At 43.2% G+C, this 25,693-nt stretch overlaps 2 protein-coding genes across 7 annotated transcripts in view; one reads left to right on the plus strand and one right to left on the minus strand.

Moving 5' to 3' along the window:
• USP28 (ubiquitin specific peptidase 28) overlaps positions 1-11,815 on the minus strand; it is a 66,783-nt gene extending 54,968 nt beyond the window's left edge. For all 4 annotated transcript variants that reach the window (XM_047691421.1, XM_047691419.1, XM_047691420.1 and 1 more), the window contains exon 1: positions 11,658-11,815. In XM_047691421.1, coding sequence (XP_047547377.1) covers positions 11,658-11,714 — 57 coding nt within the window. In that variant the 5' untranslated portion in view covers positions 11,715-11,815. The remainder of the gene's footprint in view (positions 1-11,657) is intronic.
• A 210-nt stretch (positions 11,816-12,025) lies between these two features.
• Positions 12,026-25,693, plus strand: part of HTR3B (5-hydroxytryptamine receptor 3B) — a 48,514-nt gene continuing 34,846 nt past the window's right edge. Inside the window, exons 1-4 of one of the 3 annotated variants that reach the window (XM_047692383.1) lie at positions 12,026-12,352; positions 12,622-12,734; positions 12,812-12,975; positions 18,331-18,450. The gene's annotated coding sequence lies outside the window, so the exon portion shown is untranslated. Of the gene's footprint in view, positions 12,976-18,330; positions 18,451-25,693 lie in introns of all 3 variants that reach the window. The other 2 variants (XM_047692385.1, XM_047692384.1) reach the window with 2 other exon arrangements.

The raw sequence follows: 25,693 nt of genomic DNA on the forward strand, positions 1-25,693 counted from the left end.
AGCTTTTCCGATTTTAAGAAGCAGCTTAAATGCCCAAGGAAAGCAAAAGAAGAGCTTTAGGAATCAAAGGAAATCTATAGCAGCAACTCCAGAAATCCAGTCTAGACATCAGGGTCTCAAATGCATTCAGAGCCTCCCACGGACAGACCCTCCCACCTTCCACAAAACAAGGACCTGGCCATGGAAGTCCCTCGTCCTTTCTTGGTTTTCTTTCCAGGAACAAATCCATGTTTATTCCAAACTCAGGTTTACCCACACTATGCCATAAGGACAGGACTCCCTAAAAAATGACAGACAGTAGTTTTTGGTGGGTAAAACTAAAACGCCTGAAATAGGGTTACTGACAACTCACTGTAATGACGCGAAAAGTAGGTTCATGGAGAAAAGGATTGTTCCAGTTCATCAATTGGCCCAAAGTTTTTAAAAAACATTGAAAGCTTTTAAGATGTAGTCACCCTTATATGGTATAGAAGGGGTTGAAACTGGAATTAAAAGCCAGGAAAAAAAAAAAAGGAATTAATCATTGTTTCTCATCTCTTTTTTTCAAATGCACTGAGCAATTCCAACAGCACAGAAGGATACAGAGTGAAAAGGAATTTCTCTCTTCTGTCCAACCCAGTCCCACTTCCCAGGAATAACCACTATTAATAGTTTCCGATATATCTTTCCAGAAGCGGCCTATGCATATGAATATATCTTTTCATACCGAACATCGTGTTCATGAAACATTGTGTGAAACATTGTGTTCTTGCCTTTTTCATACTGTGGAACTCACTAAGACAACACTCTCATTTCTTTGAATACACGCCCCAGCCAAATCCAAGAAAGGAGGCCGGGAAGCTTTTACAATAAGGACATATGGAATGCATCTTCACAAATCAGAGAAAATGCCATTTTTCGCAAAAATTCAAAGGCTGAGAAACCAGAAAGATGAGGGCAAAGATACAGGAAATCAAATTTACATGCTTACAGTGTTACAAACCTAACAGTAAAATTAAAAGTTGTAGGGACGCCTGGGTGGCTCAGTTGGTTGGACGACTGCCTTCGGCTCAGGTCATGATCCCGGAGTCCCGGGATCGAGTCCCACATCGGGCTCCCAGCTCCATGGGGAGTCTGCTTCTCCCTCTGACCTTCTCCTCACTCATGCTCTCTCTCACTGTCTCTCTCTCAAATAAATAAATAAAATCTTTAAAAAAAATAAAATAAAAGTTGTTAGCGGGACTCAGGGTGCAGTTTCTATTTGTGATAAATAAACAAGACATGAGAATGGGGAGGGACTGGATTAGGAAAGGTTCTAAATGTCAGTATGAGTTCGGACTTAATCTGATGAACAATGGGAAATCATCACAGGTCCCTCAGCAGAGCATAAATATGAGGGAAAATAATGGTACTCTAAGGGGATTAATCCAGCACATGTGAACAGTCAGTTCAAAGGGAGCTAAGACTAGGGAAAGAAAGCTTACCCGTGAGTTAGAGGAGTACCAAATACACAGGTGTGATGAGACAGGGAGGGGGCCGAGAGGAGAACTGAAAAGGCAGGACATACAGCGAACATCTCAGAGATGGAAAAAATGAGGCTTAGTCAAATATTCAAAACTGGATGCCTGAGAGAATGCTGCTGGCAAGGACATAAAAAGTCACCAGCAAGAAAACCAACCAGTGTAATACACCACACTACCAGAGTGAAGGGTAAAACACCTGATCACCTTGACTGGAGTAGGAAAAGCATTTGATGAAACACCTTTTCATGATGAAAACAATCAGAAAACTAGAAACAGAAGAGAATTTCAACATGATAAAGTGCCTTTATTTAAAAAAAAAAAAAAAAATGAGGGCACCTGGGTGGCTCAGTGGGTTAAGCCTCTGCCTTCAGCTCAGGTCACGATCCCAGGGTTCTGGGATAGAGTCCCACATTGGGCTCTCGTTCAGCAGGGAGCCTGCTTCCTCCTCTCTCTCTGCCTGCCTCTCTGCCTGCTTGTGATCTCTGTCAAATAAATAAATAAAATCTTAAAAAAAAAAAAAAGAAAACTCATAGTGAGCGGCATACTCAACAGTGAAAGACCAAACGCCACCCCCCTAAAATCAGGAACGAACCAAGGATGCCCACCTTCAGCGATGCTAGTCAGTGGTGTCCCCGAAGTCCCGGCCAGAACAATCAGGCAAGTAAAGTAAAAAGGTATCCGAATTAGAAAGGAAAAAGTACAACTAGCTCTCTTCACAGATGACAGGATATATACAACTCCAAAGAATCTACAAGAGTCACGAGAGCTGATAAACACATCTAGCGATGTTGATACAAAATCAACAGGTGAAAATCAGCTGTTTTTATACAGCAGCAATGTACGATCTAAAAAGGAAAATTTTTTAAAGTTCCATTTATCATAGTATCCGGAAAAATAAAACACCTAGGAATAAATTTAACCAAGACTTGAACTCTGGAAAGCACGAAACACTGAGAAAAAAAGCTAAAGGAAACCTAAATAAATGGAAAGATAGTCAAGTTGATGGACTGGAAGACTGGATTAGTCAAGGTTCTCCAGAGAAAAGAACAACAGGGTGTGTGTGTGTGTGTGTGTGTGTGTGTGTGTGTGTAAATGAACCCTGTATTCCTAGTTTCCTGTCTAGGTGGTAGGGGAGAAGTAATTTGTTGTAAGAAATGGGCTCTTGCATTGTGGAGGGTGTAAGCCCTGAGCTCTTCAGCTGACAAGTTGCAAACCCAGGAGAGCTGGACATGTAGTTCCAGTCTGAGGGGAGGAGAAGACCAATGGCCCAGCTGAACAGTCAGGTAGGTGATATTCCCTCTTACTCAGCCTTTTTGTTCTATTCCGGTTTTCAGTTGAGGGCATGAAGTCCACAGGCATTAGGGAGGGCCATCTGCTTTATTCAGTCTACAATTCAAATCTTATTCAGAAGCACCTTTACAGACATACCTAGAATAACACTGGACCAAATATCTGGGCACCTCGGGGCCCAATCTGACTGACACACAAAATTAACCATGACAAAAGACCTACTATTATTATATCCAAAGTGACCTACAAATTCAATGCAATCTGTCAAAATTCCAACAACCATTTTTGCAGAAATGGAAAAGCTGATCCTCAAACTCTAAGGAATTTCAATGGGCCCTGACTAACCAAAACAATATTGAAAAAGAACAAAGTTGGAAGACTTACACTTCTGGATTTCAAAAGTTAAAAAAAAGCTATCGTAATCCTGCCAGTGGAATACTGCACAAGGACAGACAAGGACAGAATTAGAATTGAGAATTTAGAAAAGCCTATAATGTATGGTCAATCAATCTCTGACAATGGTGCCAAGACCATTTGATGGGGAAAAGTCAGTCTCTTCCGATGCTGGGACAAGTAGACATTCACGTGAAAAGAATCAACTTGGACCCCTACCTCTACAATACACAGAAACTAACCCAAAATGGATCAATAACCTAAATATGTGAGCTAAAACGACAAAACCTTTTTTTTTTTTAAGATTTTATTTATTTGAGAAAGCGAGAGAAAGGGAGAGAGAGCATGAGCTGGGGGAGGGGCAGAGGGAGAGGCAGACTCCCTGATGAACAATGTGCCCAATGTGGGGCTCGATCCCAGGACACTGGTTTCATGATCTGAGCCAAGGGCAGACACTTAACTGACTGAGCCACCCAGGTGCCTCTATGATTTCTTTCTTTTAAAATTTTTTTCTTTTTAAAATTTTTCTTTTTAAAATTCTTTTTAAAATTAAAAAATTCTTTTTAAAATTTCTTTCTTTTAAAAGAAATCATAGAGGCAAATCTTTAGCTTGGATTTGGCGATGGATTCTTAGATATGGCACCAAAAGCATGAGCAACAGAAACAAATAGTAAGCAGGACTTCACCACAATTAGAAACTTTTGTGTATCCAAAAAATAACATCAAGAAAATGAAAGACAACCTGTAGGATGGGAGAAATATTTCCAAATCATATATCTGATAAAGCTCTAGTATGCAAATTATATTACAACTCTTACAATTCAAACAACCAAAGACAAACAAATGCAATTCAAAAATGGGCAAAGGACATAAACAGACATTTCTCCAAAGAAGATGCCAATAAGCATATGAAAAGAGCCGTTTGGAAAATGCAAATCAAAATTATAATGAGATACCCCTTCACACACATGAGGATAGCTGCTATAAAACGAAACAAAACAAAAATGGAAAATAACAAGTGTTTGGAGAGGATGGAGGTGGAGAAATTAAAACCCTTGTGCATTACTGGTGGGAATGTAAAATGGTGCACCTGTTGTGGAAAACAGTTCAGCAGTTCCCCAAAAAGTTAAAGAGAAAATTACCATATGACTCAGCAATTCTACTTCTAGGAATATACCCCAAAGAGCTGGAAACAGGTATGCAAATGTTTGTACACGAATGTTCACAGCAGCACTATTCGTAAAAACCAAACAGTGGATACAATTCAAATGTCCACCAAAGGGAAAAATGGATAAAATATACAAAGTGCAATATTACTCCATCATTAAAAGGAATGAAATACTGATAGGTGCTACAACTTGGATGAAACTTGAAAACATTATACTAGGTAAAAGAAGCCAGACACAAAAGGTCACATATTACGTGATTCCACTTATATGGAATATCTAGAATAAGTCAACGGAGAGACAGCCGATCAGTGTTGCCAGGCGCTGGGCCAAGGAAGGAATAGGGAGTAACTGCCTCGTGGATAGGGGTTTTCTTTGGGGGTTTTGAAAATGTTTTTAGAACTTCATAGAGGTTACAATATTGTGAATAAATACACTAAATGTCACGGGACAGGACACTTTAACATAGTAAATTTGGGGGAATCTGGGTGGCTCGGTCAGTCAAACATCTGATTCTCGATTTTGATTCAGGTCATGACTTCAGGGTTGTGAGACTGAGCCCCGTGTTGGGGTAAGTGCTGAGTGTGGAGCCTGCTTAAGATTCTCTCTTTTCTAGGGCGCCTGGGTGGCTCAGTTGGTTAAGTGACCAATACTTGGTTTTGGCTCAGGTCATGATGTCAGGGTCGTAAGATTGAGCCCTGCGTCCGGCTCTGCGCTCAGCACAGTCTTCTAGAGTCTCTCTCTCTCCCCCTGCTGCCCATGCTCTCTCACTCTCTTTCTCTCTTTAAAACAAATAAATAAATCTTTAAAAAAAAAAAAAAGATTCTGTCTTTCCCTCTGCCTTTGCCACTAACCCCATGCTCTCTCGAAACAAAAAATTTAATAGTTAATTTTATATTATGTGAATTTCACTTCAATTGAGTGAAATCAAGAGGGATTTTTACTTCCACATGCACACATACACCCCCAAAAATAAAAAGGACATCAGGGAACTACTAACTTGTACAAGAATATTGGAGAATAAGTATTTGTTTGGGGTAACTCAAATTTAAACTAACAGCTATCGCTCAGCATGCTACCAGCACCTACTCACACAGATTTTTTTTTTTTTAAGATTTATTTATTTATTTGAGAGAGAGAAAGCACATGTGTGCAAGCAGAGGGAGGGCAGACGGAGACGGAGAGAGAGAATCCTCAAGCAGACTCCCCACTGAGCACAGGGTCCGACGTGGGGCTGGATCCTGGGACACCTGAGCCAAAACCAATGGTTGGATGCTTAACACACTGAGCCACCCAGGCACCCCTACTCATGCGGATGGTTAACTTGGTTTGTCTTTCTGGTATTCTGACCTCCCTTTGCAGGTAGAAAGCCTGGATAGTGGGAATAGTGCTCCACAGTGCAGATCCCACTACACGTTAGCCTCGGAGTAAATCTCAACTTTCCAGGGCTTCAGTTTCCACATTTGGAAAATAAAGTAAACTGTAAGCTTTGGTGGCACCGGGTACGACCCTCAGATGAAATAATGCATACAAGATTTGTTAGTAAAATGGAAAAAAAAAAAAAAAAAAAGAAATGTCAGACGCTGTGACCTGCCCATCCAGCAAAACTCGTCTAGATGTTGGGAGAACACTACCCACGCGATGGTTTCAGTGTACCACTTACTAGCTGTGCCACTCTGCAACTCCTACTTCCTCCTCACACTAAATTTTACTTCACAAGGTGGCTCTGTGGGTTCCATGAGAACATACAACAAAGCACGTCATATGTCAAGTGGCAGCTGAAAAGTTTGGTTTTACTTTTTTTTTTTTTTTTTACATTTTATTTATTTAAAAGAGAGAGGGAGAGAAAGAACAAACATGAGGGGAGAGAGAGCAGAGGGAGAGGTGGAAGCAGGTTCTCTGCTGAGCAGGGAGCCCCATGCAGGGCCGGATCCCAGGACCCTGGGATCACACCTGAGCCAAAGGCAGATGCTTAACAGACTGAGCCACCCAGGCCACTGAAAAAAGTCTGGTTTTAGAAAGGCACGCGTTCCAGGAAGAAAGGGGGAGTGGCTTGAGGTCCCAGCCCTGCTACTTAGCATTTGAGCTTAAGTAAGCCACATTTCCCATTGGCAACATGCAGGCCAAGAGACTTCACCTTCAAATAGCATTGTTAGGCCCTTATAAGCTATATTAAGAGCTGAGTCTCAGTGTCCTCATTAGTCATAAGACATAATAACTTACACCTTGCATAACTGTAAATATACAGAAAGCACAGAGAAGTGCTTTAGGCCATAACTGGCACATGGCAAATACTATTAGAGCAGGTAGCTGTTCCAATGCCTGTGGTAGAAGTCCCTATGCAGCACAGGGTTAGAGCCAAGGACACAGATATGCAAGTACCACTGTTTAAACAGCATTTGCAAATAGAGGAGGAGTCATTGGCAAGTCGTGATTCAAAATGCAGACTTGGATGAAGTTAGTAAAAGGAACATTAACAGCCAGGAAAGCTAACAGGTTAGCCCCTCAATGAGAAGAAAGGTAGAAGAACCGGAATAATACAGGTTCCAAGTGTTCCAAGGGAGAGAGCTCGGGAAGTAAGGCAGTTGTACAGTGAGCGTAGAAACAGGTCACTGTCTAAGAACTCCTTCTATACCCTCGAGTCATAAGATTTTAAAATTGTAAGATGAAGACGAGAAACTCAAACATATTTTCCAAGACTAATTTTCCTAAGAACGTTGTTGTTTTGTTTTTTTAGTTTTTAGGAAAAAACAGAACAATTGATAGTAAGTAGGAATAAAGTCAAATGCCAAAATAAACATCAACCAGACAGTGGCAATGAGGAATCATCACATACAAAAGCAGGAGAAAGGGGCTTGAGTTGGTACTTGAATAACCAAGGAAGAATGGCCAAAAGAATTACTTCTGTAAGGCCACAGAGTTCACCAGAAGGCGGTTAGTCACTGGTCGCCTCGGAGAGATCAGTTTCATTCCCAAGAGACAAATACTAAAAGCCTACTATTGGCAAGGCTCTCCTTGGGTGGCCTGGGGAATGCTGATCCCATACAGTCAGTGCCCTACGATCTAACCTTCTGGTGCCTAGTCAGCCTCTCTGCATGCCTCTGGGCAATCAGACCTCTTTCTTGCGGGAGCCTAGACTGGTCCCCCACAGCTGTCTCCTAACTGGATGCTTGTCCTGAGGCCTGCTGCCACCAACAGCTCTGCAGGGCAGTCTGGGAATCCATATGCCTCGAACCAGGGGCTGCGCCTCCTATCACCCAAGAGCAGATCTTGCAAGGGTCTGATTTCCAAGTTTTCCACAGTGAGTTGAAATTACAATATAATTGAGAAAACGCTTAAGGAAAGAAACAGGTGGACTTAGAAACTCTGGTCGAAAAGTAAACAAGGGGCGCCTGGGCGGCTCAGTGGGTTAAGCCGCTGCCTTTGGCTCAGGTCATGATCTCAGGGTCCTGGGATCGAGTCCCACATCGGGCTCTCTGCTCAGCAAGAAGCCTGCTTCCCTCTCTCTCTCTGCCTTCCTCTCCGTCTACTTGTGATCTCTCTCTGTCAAATAAATAAAATCTTTAAAAAAAAAAAAAAGAAAAAAGAAAAGTAAACAAAACTGAAGTAAGGGACTGGACAAGTTCAATCGCTGGATAGGGCATAAGTCAATGTTATTACTGTTTTGCTGGAGGACTAGGGACATGTACATAGCTAAATGGAAGGTGGGAATTCTGCACAATAGGAAAGAGCGTCTCAAAGTCATCACCCAGGGATGTCATCCAAAGGCAAGCTGCGATTCAATAGGTCTAGGTGCGTTGGTTTGTGGAGCCTGTTTAGGTCCCTGGTATAAATACTCCCACGGTGACAATTTCAAGCTACCAACAAGAGGCCCCCGGACGCAGGGTTGGGAAGAGATGTACACAGTCAGACGGAAAGGCAGCCCGAGCTGGCTCAGCGCACCCAAATCTCTACATTTCCAACAAACTCCTGGGGGATGCAGAGGCTGCTAGCCCACGGACTGCTAGCCCACTGACAACGAAGGTGTCTGGGGCTTAGGCTAGAATAAAGGAAATGTGATTTAACTTAGAAGGGCAAGGAGGGGCATCACTTAGCTCAGAGTTTCTTGAGCTCAGCATTATTGACATCTGGGGCCAGATAACTCTTTGTTTTGGGGGCTGTCCTGTACATCACAGAACGTTCAGCAGCATTCCTGGCTTCCACCCACTGAGGCCAGTACATCCTCCTCCAGCAATCCCCATCAAAAAGCTCTCCAGACACCACGGATCGAGATTCATCTCTAAGAAATGAAGGAAGAAGGGAAGGGTGGTACCTCTTACACCAAGAGAAAAGAGATAATGAAGAGGAAACACAAAGAGCAAAAAAAAATAAGACATCTCCTTACAGAAACAAAAACAAACACCCCCCATCTCTTTTGAGAGCAGCAGGCTCAGCCAAGTAGAAGCTATATATTTAGAAAGAATGAAGGGAAGATTGAGTTTAAAACATCAGGAGAGTTCTGGAGGGTAAAAGAAAGGTTCTGACCTAAGACAACGGGTCCACTGACTCAGAAGTAGGATCAAGGCTATCTTGGGCTCTTAGACTCAGAATTTCTTGAGTTCTATCCTGGCTGTGCCATTTGCTAGGTGGGTGATCTTGGGCAAACTGTTTAATAACTGTAAGTCTTCCTATATGAAAACTTCACGGAGCAGCTCTAAGTCCCGAGATAATACAGGTTAAGTTCTGAGCACAGGGTCGGGCATATACTACATGTTCAATTAACGTCAGCTCCTGCTACTACCAGCATCATTATTTTCCTTAAAAAACATCTGCTTCACTTGGCTACCACTTACATTCCTTCAAGGAAATATAACACATGGAAAGATCTTGCCTGGCAAGGCGCTACTTGTCACTGCTTTTTACAAATATTGTACTCATTGTGTGAGCAGAAACTATCTGTAGCTGAAGAGACATTAAAGTTGTGAGAGCCAACCCAGCGCTAACGGGCTCGTGTTCCGAAAATCACAACTAACGAGACAAGGTAAACGCGAATGAAAAGCCAATAAATCAAGAGAAAGCAAAAAGGACATTAAATTTTCACGGAAACTGGCAGGTTTTCATAGGGCTCCAGGCAGCGTCAGGAGCATGTGAGGAATCCTCGTGCCATTGCCAAGGAGGACAGGTTTGTAAGAACCAACCTGACTTCAAGTTGTTTATCCTACAGTAACAGTAAATGTTGCTGCTGGTTGTTTTTTGTTGTTATTGTTTTAATCTAAGTCAAGAACTGATTAAAACACAGAAATCTGTCTGTTAAGAAATCTCTGTAGATGTTCGAATTACCAGTGGGCAGTCTGGGGTGTTAAGCAACATCACAAAGTATCCTCTTTCAGACTCTAGAGAACATATTCCAAAGGTGCTGCATTTTTCTCACTAAAATTCTTGGGAGGCTATAAAGGGTTCTGTCTGTCCCCATGCACCACTGACCAATAAGGGAAGGGCTGCATTCTAGGTTTTAAATAGCTTCCTGGACGGATAGCTCTTCTCAACCGGAACTGAAGACCCTTTAAGGGAAATGCAGAGTGCCTCCGAGAATCCAAAATAGAGTCCATTCTAACATGAAACTCATCAAGGGGAAATTACTAAAATCCTTCCTCTGAGATGCAAACGGTACTTTCCCTCGATAAGATTCCTTCAACCTAGCCTGCTAATTTCAAGCATTTTCATTAGCAAAAACAAAAGGGGCAAACATTATCAAGCATTCCAAGCTTATCAGGCTGTCTGTACCGGGGCGAATCACCAGGAAGACAGCGAATGTCATCACTCCGCAGGTGGCCAAGAGTCAGGGTACTCAGGCCAGCCACAGCCAAGCCAAGTTCCAAGTCTTCCCAAAATAGCTATGACTTACATACAAGTGCTCATCAAACACCTCACATACAAACCCCGAGTGCTGAGAGAGAGTGCTCAAACTGTGGCAGAGGTAAACGAAGATGCCGCTGATGACCAGGCACGTGGTCCCCCAACATAATTTAAATATGACCTACTCTCTCTTAAAATAGCCTCTCCCCTAAACCAATGCAACTATCTCAAAACTCCGATTTTTCCCCACCTGTTCTGAAGTCACTGTCCTAAAAACAAATAGAAATGACCTGTGAAACCAGAGAAAATCCTGACTCAGAGACCATTAGGTATTTGCGGACACTGAACAAGAGCATCCCCATTAGAAATCAGCAGCACGTGAAGGACCATCCATGTTACTTTCATTTTGGAGCCCAGGACCTGGAGGACATTAAAAAGGAAATGGGTTCACTACACCCCACGGATCTCCTGTGTGCACAAAAAGAATACACAGGCACAAAAGGTTTCCCACGTGGAAGTAGCTGACAGCTCTGCATTGTAAATATTTCTATGAAATTCCTCATTTCCAGACTCTCACTGGAATACTTGGCACAGGTCTCCCATTCGGTCTCGAAAAAGCACAGCAGTGGAGGGGGGAGGAGGGGGTGTGAAGTTATAACTTTCCAAAGTAACATTAGAAGACGTTCTCGAATTGCCCACTTAACCAAGTTTCTACACACGGCATTATCAGCCTTTTGATTTCTCCCAAACCAGTGTTCCGCTCACACCAACTCAGCCCAGAAATCCTTGTATCGATTTCAATCTTCTGAGATAATAGGAACAGGAACGCATTTACGAGAATACCTTCTATTCACCGCGCTGTTCCTCCTCCCTCCTTAAAAATCTACTGATGAATGCACCGGGCAGGCTGCTCTCAGTTTATTTAAAAAAGAAAGAATAGAAAAAAGAAGGGGGTTGCTGGGGTAAGGGAAGGGAGGGAGTGGTAACCAGGACCCCTGGTCTTCCACACGGTGTTCATCAATCCCTGCTTTAAGTCAGGCAAGTTCGGTCCGCTTCAGACACTTGAAAACAGTACTGCCAGAAAAGGGACTAAAAACCACCTTAGCTGCCCTCTTGAGAAGTTTCTCACCCAGGTCAGGGCCCAGGAGCGCTCCCCCTAAAGATCCCTGATGCACACAACCCCACGTCCTGCCCTTTATAGCTGGTTCTCCAAAACACCGACTCCCCCCAAACTTCAGCTCGCCCCCGACCCAAGCCTTGCAAAGACCTAGCGCCCCCCACCCCCCGGGTGCACCGCCCTCGCCCCCGCCCAGCCGGCCGCCGGTGCTCTCCGCAGCCCCCGTCCCCCCGCAGCCCCGCAGCCCCGCAGGCCTGCCCGGGGCCCGCGCCGCTCCAGCTCACGCCCCGCAGCCCCCTCCCCGCACGGGACCCCGAGCCACCCCCGGCCCTCGCTCGCCGCCGCGGGGCCCACCGAGCGGTGTCGGTCGGCTGCTCGGGCCGCGTCGTCCTGGTGTAGCTCCGCAGTCATGGCCGAGGCGCCCCTCCGCGGGTCATCCGGCTCCCGCCGCCGCCGCCGCCGCCGCCAGCCCAGCCTCGCAGAAGAAGGAGGAGGTGGAGGCGGAGGAGGAGAAAGAGGAGGAGGAGGCCCCGCCCCGCCCTCCGCCCCGTTCGGGCCCCGCCTCCGCTCCGAGCGCGCCGGAGGCTCGCCCACACGCCCCGCCCCCGGCCCGCGCGCGCACGCAAGGCGCGCGGCCGAGGGCCGAGCGGCTCTGCGTGCTCCCGCGCACGCCGCGCTCTGACCCGGCGCGGATCACATGACCCCCAGGCCCCGCCCGCGGCTAACGGTCAGCTGCGCCGCCCCGCGGCGTTCGCGTTCAGAGCTGCGGGAGCCCGGGAAATGGTCTTGGCAAGTGCGGACGCTGCGCTCCCCGGTATAGTTCTCGGCGCTCTGCCCTCAGAACCCACTCATCTGTAGGACTCGCTGCCGCCTCACGCCTGCCCGCAGAAGAGCTCAAACTGCCCTCCACCTGGGAACCCGTGTGGGGACCGCGCGCGGGGTGGTTTCCCACCTGGCCGCGCCGCCGCTTCGAAGTCCGGGAACAGGAAGGACTCCCGTGGTCTTCCAGGGCCGGCCGAGGCTGAGCGCTGCGGTCTGTTCCACGCACGGTACCCCAGCGTGGTACCCGGATACCCCTGCGCCCGGCGGGCAGCAATTGCCGAGTTGTCCCATTTCCGGTTTTCTGCAGTTCCAACCACAGCTCTGTCCTATTTGGTTAAGTTTGCGCTGGATGCTGTGACGGCATGTTAAAAGCTAAGATGCCGCCCCCCCACCCCCTCCCCGCCACACCCAAAACTGTATTTTCTACAATTCGGTGGAAATGTTAACTACTAACCATGTTTCACATTTATTCACATGTATCACGACGACAATCCAGCTGGCACCCTTTTGGCTGTCCCCAGTGTATGTGGAGACCCGGTGTGGAAGAGCCTCTTTTAGGGGTAGGGTTCTACCATTTTCCCGGTGCAGACCCCTGGCGGCATCTTGGGTGTGAGTTGCATATGGAGGGTGACCTTTCCTGTGCTCCTGGCATTGTTGTCCGTGTGATTGTGATGTTTCACCTGCAGGGCTTTCTAGTCTGCATGTGGGCATAGCTTGTGGCACGAGGAAACAGGTACAGTGCAGGGGCGGCTCCCCTGGGAGGAGACCTGGCTGGTTTCGGGAGCCTGGGCCATGACTGCAGCTGCTGCTTCCTTACCTGGAGACACAGAGGCGCCCCTTTCCTTGACAGGTAACCTGCAGAGTGATCAGAATCTTCCACCCTCAACAGGCTGACTGTGTGTGTGTCCGGTGGTTGCAGGACTTTCATGTTTATGTCTTTGCCTTTTTTTTTTTTTTTTTTTTTTGTGGTGAGTAATCCAGAGCTGTGCGCATGGTCTCAACTCAGCGGTCACTGCAAAACCAGTTGATTTCTCAGTCTGGCTTATTTGCGGCATTGAATACATCTAAATTACTAGAAAGTGCTATTTCTGTGTGTCTTTACCATGTCTGTGGGGCAACTCTTGTTTGTCTTTGCCCGCTCATTTTAGGAAATTGCTTATTTAATGTTAGTAAACGGGGTGGAAACCTGTAACTTTTCCACGAAAATTTCCTTAAAAGACCACCAGGGACTACCTATGCCCATATTTCTGAAACAGATATATACAGGCCATTTGATAAATACAGACCCCTGAATTCTGATTAAGTGTCTTTCTGCTATGTGGTTCTAAACAGATCTAATAAATTTGATAAAATCAATTTGAGGGCTCTAGATCTGATAGATACTCTTAGCTTCCTTGGGTTTAAGTACCACCTGATCTTGGACATGGTAATCAGCTAGAGACACTCCGTCCAACTGGGGTGTTTCATGAACAGTCTGCATCAGTGCTTGGCCATCAGTTGGCAAGTTTCGTGGTGATCAAGTATCCAAAGTGGACATCATGGACCATGGGCTGTCACCACAGAAAATCCCTTCTTATTCCCCCTAAAAACCCATGCATGAAGGTTCCAGAATAATTACATTCTTAGTTGATAATCATTTCAGGAGTGTTCAGGAAAATAAACAATATTGTTAAGGACCGATAGCAAGTAACTGACATCATGTAGAGAGGGAATAGTTTTCAGAGTATTTTCCTGAGGAAGAAATTGAATTTTTTTTCTTTCTCTGGAAACTTTTTGTCTCCGTGCTGTTACTTTTTCTGAGTCAGTGAATTTACATTTCTGCTTCTGATTTTCCTCACACTCAAAATGTAGTTTGTATTACAGTAAAATCATCCCATTTCAGTGCTGTTGAGTACTTGGGCAGAGCTTGTGTGGGATAAATGACAATGAAGGGAAAGCGTTAGGAAGAGAATAAAGGGTAAGAAGGGTGTGTATACTTCTCTTCTCTGCCTCGTTCTGTGAGCAGTGCTTGCCTCGGGCTTTGGAGCAGTTGGATCTGAAAGCTGGAGGCTCAGGCTGATGGACAAGTATGGTTGTTCTTTGAGTTATGGATTCCTTTCCGGGAATGATGGAGTCACAAATGTCCTTATGTAAGAGCTAGCTTCTTAGCAGTAGGAAAATGGCCTTTCTCACTATTTTTAAAAGAATATGGATATTTCTGTTATAACCCCTAGATTAAAGAATTAGATGATATACAAGGTTAAGTGCTAGGTATTAAGAAAGTGTTTCAGAAAAGGCTCCCTTTGGCTATTTGAAAAGTAAATGCATTTCTAGCCTTCCTGAAATGTGTACTGTAGGCAAATGTAGTTTGTGGGGAATCAAAACAACTTTCAACAAAATGAGTGAGTTCATTTCCGTTTTAGAGGTATTGGCCTTGGTATTCAAAATAATAACCTCCCAGTCCCCTTCTTTTTGTTTCTCTGGAAAATATAAGCAAACACTAAAACAACAACAAACCCTCTTAAAATCAGTTTTCTTCAGAATTCGTAAAAGCCTCCAACTCCTGGGATTCAGTTTTCCTCTTATAAGAAGGAGAAAATAACTTTAGCTTCCAGATTGAAAGGTGGTAATAAAGAACCAGGATTAAGCCCATTTCTTCAAACTTGATTTTTGACAGCACTCTAGACCAGTGGGCATAGGACAGATTTTTAGCAAATGGTGCTCAGATAACTCGTTTTCCATATAAGAAATTAATTTTGGACTCTTACATCATAAACAGAAATCAGTTTTAGGTTGACTAAAGACTTGAATGTAAAAAAGCAAATTCAAAAAATTTTAAAACACTCAACTGGAGAATAGATTTTGAGGACAGGGGCACTTTCTTAAATCAGATGCAAAAAGTATAGTCCATACAGGGGCGCCTGGGTGGCTCAGTGGGTTAAGCCGCTGCCTTCGGCTCAGGTCATGATCTCAGGGTCCTGGGATCGAGTCCCGCGTCGGGCTCTCTGCTCAGCGGGGAGCCTGCTTCCTCCTCTCTCTCTGCCTGCTTGTGATCTCTCTCTGTCAAATAAATAAATAAAATCTTAAAAAAAAAAAAGTATAGTCCATACAAAAAAAAAAAAACCCTGATAACTTCAATTATGTTAAAATTAAGAATTTCTCGGGGCGCCTGGGTGGCTCAGTGGGTTAAAGCGTCTGCTTTCAGCTCGGGTCGTGATCTCAGGGTCCTGGGATCAAGCCCCGTGTCGGGCTCTCTGCTCGGTGGGGAGCCTGCTTCCTCCTCTCTCTCTGCCTGCCTCTCTGCCTACTTGTGATCTCTGTCAAATAAATAAATAATCAAGAATTTCTCATCCAAAGGTACCATTAAAAAAAATGAAAATACCCACAAACTGGGAGAAGATATTTACAACACCTACATGTAACTGATAACATTTTAGTATCTAGAACAAAACTTCAAAACCTTGGCACTGGTACCTTACTGGGGCAGATGCTTCCTTGTTCTGGGAGCTGTCCTGCGCATTGTAGGCTGTTTACCATCATCTCTGGTCTCTCCCTACCAAATGCCAGGAGCTCCGCTCCCCGCCTGTAATAGTGAAAAACGGCTCCAGGCATTGCTAAATGTTTCCTAAATAGCAAATTCTCTTCTAGTTGAGGACCACCGATCTAAACTAGGTGAACAACCCTTACGAAAGAGACCGTGCACTTGAAGAAAGAGCCAAAGACCTCTGTAGGCACTTCACAGATAGGAAACTCAAGCGTATAAAAAGATTCTAAACTCACTAATGATCAGGAACACAGGAATGAAAACTACAACGATGCCATGTCCTGCATACAATGGATGAAAGTTTTAAAATACCACAATAACAAGTGTTGGCAAGAATGTGGAGCCATGGGAGAACACCTACACATTGTTGAGTAGTGTAAATTAGCACAACCACTTTGGAAAACAGTTTGACATCAAGTACTAAAATTTAAAGTGGCTGTATGCCTTACAGCCAGCACTTCCCAAATAATATCCTAGAAAAATTCTTAAACATTACCAGAATATGTGTACAAAAATGTTCATAACACTTTTAATAGCAGATAAAATGGGAATCAACCTAAATATAGCAACAGTAAAACTGATCGATTATTTGTGTAGTCATTCAATGGAAATATATATAGTAGTTAAAATGAATGAATTATAGCTATGCAATATCAAGGATAAATTTCAGGAATATAATATTATAAGAGCAAATCACAGAAGATGGCATACAATATGATTCCATTTGTACAAATTACAAAAATTGTCAAATAATATATAGTCCAGGGAGATAAACACATGCCTAAACTACTATTAAGACCCTAAATGTTATGAACACAAAATTTGGACTAAAAGCTCTGAGGGAAGGGAAGGGGAGGGGAGGAGAGAGGAAGGGGTATATAGGGGAACTTACAGATAATTGGTAATGCTCTGTTTTCATAAATCAAGTGGTAGATATATGAGGCTTTGTCATATCACTTTACATACATTTTATGTACGTAAAACATTAAAAGAACATTCTAAAATTAAGATCAAAAGGAAATCTTTAATAATATTTCTCTGCCCTCCAAAAATACAGAAAACACAGTCTCTGTAGTTTACAAAGATTACTCTTTTACGTTGGGTGATGCATGAGGCAGCATTTTAACATTCTGTCCTAATAAGTAGAAATTATAATTTGACTGTCTTCAAGATAAATGAAAAATATTACCATTCCATTTTATGCAAAGTGTGCCAAAAATCCAGATTTTAGGTGACACTGAATGATAGTCATTTTATAAAACATTTTCCCTTTTGGCTTCTAGATTTGGGGAAAGATTTCCTGTGTCAAAGTTGGGGCCTCCTACAGAAACCAGAAACCTGCTTTAAGATAAAAGCCAGAAAACTACCCGGGAAAAGCAAATGTATACTTGTATAAAATGTGTAATATGTATATATTTATACACATTATATATGCATATATATAATTATAATATGTATAATATATAATGTATAAAATGTATAAAAGCAAATTGTATAATGCAGCAAATACTGGAGCATAAATTGGAGCTTAAGGTGACTTAATTTTTCCACTCAGGACACCACTGAAGTGAAAAATCTTTCTCCTCAAAATACCAGAATTTGAAAAAGTAGATGCAGCAAGAGTAACTAATACCAACTTGAAATGCAAATGTTTTTGCTGATCTGGGACTTGATTCTGGAAGAAAAGAGAACATTTTTAGAGGAAGTAATAACTTATTTATTTATTAAATAAATAGCATTTACAGGCTAGGTGGTGTTAGGAGAGCTTCGCATTTATGAACTCATCCTCACAATGCGCTGTGAAGTAAGTGCTGTCATTATTAATACCTCGTTCACAAATGAGGAAACCAACAAAGAATGGTTAAATACTTTGCCCAAGATTTTTCTACTAATAAAGATAGAGCCACTATTCTAAGCTAAGCAGTCTAGCTTTCTTTCTATAGGCCAAGGTAAAAAAATAAGATTCTGGATGATTAAGTAGAAAAAAGATCCTGTAAAGATTTCTCTGAGGAGGTGCCATTTGTACAGAGTTGACAAAGACAATGGGACACTGGGCCCTCTCTCAAAAACTAGTTTTAAGAGGAGTAACCAGGTCCCAGTTTGCCTGGGGCGGTTAAGGTTTACCCCTGTTTTCCCAGCATGATTATTAGTAGCTTCTTTCTCAAGCTTCTAGGTTTGAATGATAAATTGTATGGTCATCTTACTGACAGTTTATCTTGAACATAAACAATTCCTAAAGAATCACACCATAGTAATCCCAAAGTCTTTGAGGTATAGCTCAAATGCAAATCTCTAGCCAAGTCTGATAACAAGAACTGGTTAACCTGTTTCAGAAGAACACAGCCAGGGGAAATAGCGGGCACCCTATTGAAAGCGCATGGGATCTCTGCCTTGAGTCCCATGCCCCTAAGGGACTGTAGCTTTTTCAGTTTTGTAACCCAGCTTCCGTAGCATTTAAGCCTAGAGGTGCCTGAGAGCCATCCCCGGAGAGTTGGAGACACTGTAGAGTTAAAAGGAGAGAAAATCTTTGATGGTCTCTGCCAAGGGGGGCAGAAGTTGAATGAGGTTTTCTGTCCCCATGGGAGAAAAGCATTTAGAATTTTGGACCTGGGATGTTGAAGGTAAGAACATTAAAATTCTGAAACAATTGTTTGTTGTAATATTTATTGTATCCTTATTCAGAGTAACCAGAAACTTAAAACCAAAGGAACAAGGTGCCCAACAGACCATCTGGAGTCTTCAGCCATTTCTTTGAGGAGCTGCGGCACCCTAGAGGGGTGTCACTTGCTTTAAGGAGTACAGGTAAGTACTGCATTCCCTACACCCTTCAGAGAGCTGGTCTGGTCAGATCAGAGTGCTCTAGTACCAAGGAGTTAAAAAGATTTAGAGAAGTACTTCGTGTAAAATTATTAGTCATGTTATTGGAAGTAGAGAATTCTCAACTCTAGAGAAAAGATAACAGTGATCCCAACAATTATTGATTATCAGTCATTTCAGTGGCAAACCAAAGAGAATGGGACAATGGCAAAACCAACACTGAGTTGATCACAGTGAGTAGGTCAGTGATCTGGTTATAAGCTCATGGGGAGATCATGATAAAAATAGTTTCAACATTACGAAATGACAAATAAGTTTTGATTTTTACAAAAACTAAATCTGCATTGCTCAAACTGGATAGGATAAAAAACCCCTTTTCTATAGCTCTGTGACAAGGAAGCCTACACATTCAGCACAGGTTATAAAGATTCCTGGGGGGAGGCTTCTTGAAACAAAAGTTTAACAGACGTGACATTTTTGTTTCTTTTCTTGGCTAGGGATTCATTCTCAGTATTTAACAGTACTGGAAACGCTGTGACATAACTCTTGGCTTTCCTACCCACGTACATTCATTAGTTAGGAATCTCTCTGTTGGTTATCATAAATCTGGGGGCACCTGGGTGGCTCAGTCAGCTGAGGTGTCTGACTCTTGATCTCAGCTCAGGTTTTGACCTTGGGGTTGTGGATTCGGGTCTCTCATTGGGCTCCAAAATGAAACACTGAGGGTTCCTGGGTGGCTCAGTCGGTTAAGTGCCCAACTCGATTTTAGCTCAGGTCATGATCTCAGGGTCGTGAGATCCACCACGCTCAGAAGGGAGTCTGCTGATGATTCTCTCTCTCTTCCTCTGCCCCTCTCCACCCCCACGCTCATGCTTTCTAAATAAATAAATCTTAAAAAAAAAAAAGCAGAGTCAGAACACATAAGAAAGGACTGACAAGGGATGTGTGCCCCAGTTTTGCAGCTTTACTCAGGCAACAGGCCATAGTCAGAGCATGACATGAGGTGACTGAAGTGCTGATAGGAGACCAAGCAGGCTTCTGGCCTGAGGAACCATGAACTAGAGGTTAGGCCAAATATACTCACCCAAGAGTGAGGAGAGAATTGTGAAAAGGAGAGAGGTAGAGAAAAGGATCCCTAGGTTTTTGTGCGGATTCAACCCAGGTCCCTGGCTACCCTTCTACCACAGACATGAAACACCTCAAAAAGGACAAAAGAAAGCAGATGAGCTCTGAGCTGTTGCCTACATCCAAGTGAGACCATTTGAGGTTTGAGTCTCACCAAATGAATTCACTTCTAAAGTACAAAAACATCAGCATTCCCTGGAGGAAGATTTTACACACATACACACACACACACACACACACACACACACACACACACACACACACACACATTCTATTTACCCTTTAGACCTAACAGAATTCAGAGTCTCAGTAAAACATAGTATCCAGGATACAATCCAAAATTACTTGATATGTAAAGAACCAGGAAAATATGACCCATTATTAAGGGAAAAGACAGGCCAGATCAAGATGTTAGAATTAATCAGACAAGAACATTGAAGTATCTATGATAACTATACTTTGGAGTAAAGGAAAACACACTCATAATAAATGAGAAAACAGAAAAACCTCAACAGGTAATTATAAAATATAAATAAGAACAAAAATGAAAAAACTTCGAACTTAACCATTCAGTATCTGAAAATAACAAGTCGTTGAATTGGCTTTATTGTAGGGTACGCACTGTGTAAGGGAAAAATTATGACATTGGCTTGTGGTGTGTGTCTGTTTAGATGTAATGCTTATGACAACGTACATAAGTAATGGCAAGGCTGGTGAATGGAACCAAATGATTGCAGGATTACTGCATTTTATGGGAAAGTACAGTAAAAGACTAAAAAGACTATGAGGAAGTAAAAATATTTATTTTAATTCCTAGCATAACCACTAAGTAAATTGTGCAAAAAGTATAGCTAAAATGCTAATAGGTAGGGCACCTGGGTGGCTCAGTTGGTTGAGCGACTGCCTTCGGCTCAGGTCATGATCCTAGAGTGCCAGGATCGAGTCCTTTCCTTCTCCCTCTGATCCTCCCCCCATCTCATGTTGTCTCTCCATTCTCTCTCTCTCAAATAAATAAATAAAATCTTTAAAAAAATGAAATGCTAATAGGTAGTCTTTCGTGGATATTAAAAATCAAAAAATCCAAAAGTAGGCAGAAAAGGAAGAATAAAAAAATACTATAGAAAACAAACATTAAAATGGGAGATTTAAATCTAACCATATCAATAACTACCTTAAATAATAGTGGATTAAATATTCCAATTAAAAAGCAGGAATTAGGGCGCCTGGGTGGCTCAGTGGGTTAAGCCGCTGCCTTCGGCTCAGGTCATGATCCCAGAGTCCTGGGATTGAGTCCCGCATCGGGCTCGCTGCTCAGCAGGAAGCCTGCTTCCCTTCCTCTCTCTCTGCCTGCCTCTCTGCCTACTTGTGATCTCTCTCTGTCAAGTAAATAAATAAAATCTTTAAAAAAAAAAAAGCAGGAATTAACAAAACAAAATTAAAAGGAAGATCCACGTTCGCCATATGCAAGAGATGCACTTTAAATATAAAGACACGCACAGGCTGAAGGAGAAGATACACCATGCGCCATGGACTAAATGTTTCTGTCCCCCCTAGATCCATATATTAAAACCTTCACCCCCAGTGTGATGGTATTAGGAGGTGAGACTTTACAGGGGTGATTAGGTCATGAGGGTGGAGCCCTCATGATGAAATTCGTACCCTATAAGAGACCCAGGAAGCTCCCAAGTCCTCTTTCCCTTATGGAGATACAAGAAGTTGGCAGTCTGCAGCCAGAAGAGATCCCTCACCAGAACTTGACCATGCCGGCACCTGATCTTAGAATTCCAGCCTCTAAAACTGTGAGAAATAACTTTCTGTTGTTCGTAAGTGACCCAGTCTGTGGTATTCTGTTACAGCTGCCCCAAGACACCGTGTAAACAGCACAGAGAGCCTGGGGAGGTTATTAGTATTGGACAAAATAGACCCATGACCAAAAGTACTACCAGAAACAAAGAGGGTCATTTTGTAGTGGCAAAAGCGTCGATTCATCAGGAAGACCTAATAACCATAAATGTGTATGTGCCTAATAACAGAGCTTCAAAAATACATGAAGTAAAAACAAAGACTAAAAAGAAGAAACAGACAATTCCACAATATTAATAGATTTTAACACCCCACAGGAGATGGTCCAACGAGAGACAGAAAAAACAATGAAAATGTAATCTGAACATTATCGGACCACCTTGATCTAATTGATATTCACAGAATGTTAGAACCAGCAATAGCAGAGTACACATTCTTTTCAAGTATACCTAGTGCTTTTGCAAGAATCATATGCCAATCCATGAAACATCTCTGAATCGAAATAAAATTATTGCGATCATAGAATATGTTCCTTGACCACAATAAAAAAAAATTACATATGGTCCCCAACTTTTGATGATTCTGCTTAAGATTTTCAACCTTATGGTGTTGTGGAAGTGATATACATTCATTTGAAACTGTCCTTTGAATTTTGATCTTTTCCTGGGCTAGTGCTACGCAGTCTGATTGTCTCTTCTGATGCTGGACAGCAGCAGGGAGCCACAGCTCCCCGTCAGATCACAAGGGTCAATAACTGGTCCACCTAGAATCATTTTGTACCATACGACCGTTCTGGTTTTCACTTTTGATATAGCAGTCAATAAATTACATGAGATATTAAATACTTTATTATAAATCAGGCTTTGTGTTAGATGGTATTCTCCCACCATAGGTTAATGTCAGTGTTTTTTTGGGTGTTTTTTTTTAAGATTTTATTTATTTGACAGACACAACAAGCAGGGAACACAAGCAGTGGGAGAGGGAGAAGCAGGCTTCCCGACGAGCAGGGAGCCCGATGCGGGGCCCCATCCCAGGACCCTGGGATCATCACCTGAGCCGAAAACAGACGCCCAACTGAGTGAGCCACCCAGGCGCCCCTAATGTAAGTGTTCTAATAGGGTCAGCTAGGCAAAGCTATGATGTTTGGGAGGTTAGGTGTGTTACATGCTTTTTCCACTTAGTGGTATTTTCAACTTGTGACAGGTTTATGAGGTTGTAACCCTGTCATAAGTCAAGGAAGACCTGTACGATATCTAGAAAAACATCCCAAATTTTAAAATAGACAACTTCTAAATAATCCATGGGGCAAGAAACATCACAAGAAAAATTAGAAAATATTGAAAAGGAAAAGTAATGAATATACAACATATCAAAATTGGTACAATGCCACTAACGCAGTGCTTAGAGGAAATGTATGGGTTTATTTTTCTGAGTGTAGTGACACACAGTGTTACATTAGCTTCACATGGACAGCATAGTGATGCAAGAAATCTATACGTTATGCTGTGTTCACTACAAGTCTGGCTACCCTCTGCCCCGAGACCTCACCATTAACAACATCATTAGTTGTATTCCTTATACCATGACCTATTCATTCTGTATCTGGAAGCCTGTATCTCCCACTCCCTGTCACCTGTTTTGCCCAACCCTTCATCCCCCACTCATCCATTTGTTCTCTGTATTTATAGGTCTGGTTCTGAAAAGGCTACATACTGTATGGTTCTACCTATATGACATTCTAGAAAAGGCAGAGCTTCCTAACATTAAAATTCTGTGTGGTTTTTAGTAATCCTGTTTGCAAATTTTCAGAAGTGGAGGACCAAGGCTTTACTTATTTCCACGCTTAGGAAGAAAGTAAGGAAGTTACCCCTTAGAAAGTCACTGAGTCTTTGGGAAACTTGGGTGCTCCTAGGGACCAAGAGTTTGGAAAAGCAAGAGTAAGGAAGTAAGCAGGGAGGACTTTGCTGACAGTTGCAGCAGATTAGAAATAAATTAGACGGGATGATGTTGGGGACCCTGAAGACGAATGTTTAGAGCAAGGAAGGAAGGCTAGTGAATAGAGGCACAGCATGACTCGAGTTGTGGAAGTGCGCACTGTGGAGTAAAACATACCAGAGGTTGGCTGGAGTTCTCTGGGGCTGCGGGTGCAGTGGCTGCCACAAGGTGGCGCTCTGACTACATCTACTTCGGTTTCCACTGTGCTTTTCATTGTCCCACTCCTCTCTCAGTCTTTAAGGGCTCTAACTAGAGGTCTGTCACACTCCAGCCATAGTCAGCCAGCCTATTATTAGTGCCAAGCCTTCCGCCTGGAGCAATGACAGTGTAAATTTCAGCAATGGCAGAAGGGGGACAAATACAGCTGTTGTGCATTTTAGAATAATTGCTACAGGCCATTTGGAGACAGCTTTATAATAATGGCACTTATACAGACTTATACAATATTTCCCTTTTCTGTTTTACACCCCCCTCAACACTCTGCAACATGAGTTTGTTAATCCGCTCATCTTATGAGTCTAGAATGATCTTCTCCCTAATTTTATTTGATTTTACTTTATTTTTTAAAGCAAGAAGCATTTATTTGGGCAATTAGAATTACAAGTCAGAAGACAACAGATTCAGGTAGAAACCTGGGTTCTGTCTGCTTCCCAGTTTTATAAAAGAAGGTACCATCCAGCCCTTTCATACCCCGTTCCTTCTGCTAGGAACTCCACTCTCACTGCTCTCACCTAATTGACTGTCTTTTCCCAGCACAAATGCCATTTGTGAAAAACCTCTCCTCAGCCCACCCCAAGTCTGGCTCTTGTTTTTGCTTCCATTGTCCCCAGTTGACTCACCAAGTAGCTTGTGTTCATCTCATTGCTTTCTTAGTGTGTCTTACCTATCACCTTGAACTTGAAAAGTTCCTTGAACTTTACTTCTCTTGTATTCCCCAGTGTCAGCCACAATTCCCCACACAGTGAGCAGATGAATAGGTAAATAAATAAAGCAAGTTCTAACAGATCGAAGCCCTTGTCCCATCTTAAGTCCACAACTGGGTTGAAAATATCCAGACATGTAGACCTGAGCCTGTCTTCCTGGCTGCTATGGTTGACCACGACCTCTCCACAGAAAAGTTCTAAATGGGCCTACATGGAGAGGTTCTGGGTCCTGCACTGAGCCACAGATCAGGGAAGATGCCCAGAGCTGGCAAAGCAAGGCCTTGTGGTGCAGGTGCATCATCTGTGCAGAAGGCCAGGACAATGTGGATCACTGAGTCAGACTACCTGTCTGCCATTGCAGTCGAAGCTGTGTCCTGCAGCTGACGTAGTGAGAGGCATGGAAAGAAGCCCCAAACCTGTGATTCCATGTTCCTCTAGTTTGGGGGGCCCGTCTTGCACCAGATAACTGTGACACCCCTGAGTCTGAGGCACCCTCTGAGAAAATCAAAGACGCATGAACTCCCTGTGTCTGTGTCCCACGTTTATACTTTGGCTGCTTTCTAGCTGGTTCTGGAGCACGCCAAATAAGAGCAGTCTTGCTCTGAAGACCGCGCCCATCCTTGGGGAGTTGGTGGCGAAAGAGCAGCATATTGGATGCGGCTGTGAAAAAGCTCGTCCTTTCTGGTGTCCTCTTTCTTGCATAAACCGAACTTCTTTTCTGCCCACCTGTTCCTTCTTCTCTCCCTCTCTCCCATCCTTCTCACATATTTAACAAGTACCACCACGTGCCGAGCTCTTTGCTGGAGATGCCAAGATGAATAAGGCACAGTGCTCTACCCTCAGGGAATTCACAGGATTCTGGAAGAAATAGGGAAGGAAATAAATAGTCTTAATTTTTTAAAAAAATCATAATATAGTTGAATAAATGCTATCATATAGGAGGTGTCTGTGAGGCCCTGGAGGTTCAACAAGAGGGCCGTGGTGCAGTAGCGGAAATCCAGTAGCCAGCTGGTGGGAGGAGCCCTCACCGGTAGCATCTGCTGATTTCTAAGTGGGGCAGACCTTCCCATCATGGCTGATTTCAAGCTACTAACCGGATGTCACTGAGCACAGAGTTGGGAAGGGATATCCACAGTTGGCTCTTTTGCTGCAGAAAGAGCCAGCTCTGGCATACAACCATGATTTCACCTCCCAAGACCCTGAGCGGAACATCCCTTCAAGCCGTGCCTGGGTTCCTGACCTATAGAACCATGAGCTCATAAATGAGTTTTGGTTTAAGCTGCCAAGTGTGTGGTAATTTGTTATGTTGCCATAGAAACCTATAGAAACAGAGCCTATTATACAGAAGTGAAAACCTAAGCTTAGAAATGGTAAGCAATTTG

Source organism: Lutra lutra, chromosome 10 (genome assembly GCF_902655055.1).
Source record: "Lutra lutra chromosome 10, mLutLut1.2, whole genome shotgun sequence".
NCBI classification, from domain to species: domain Eukaryota; kingdom Metazoa; phylum Chordata; class Mammalia; order Carnivora; family Mustelidae; genus Lutra; species Lutra lutra.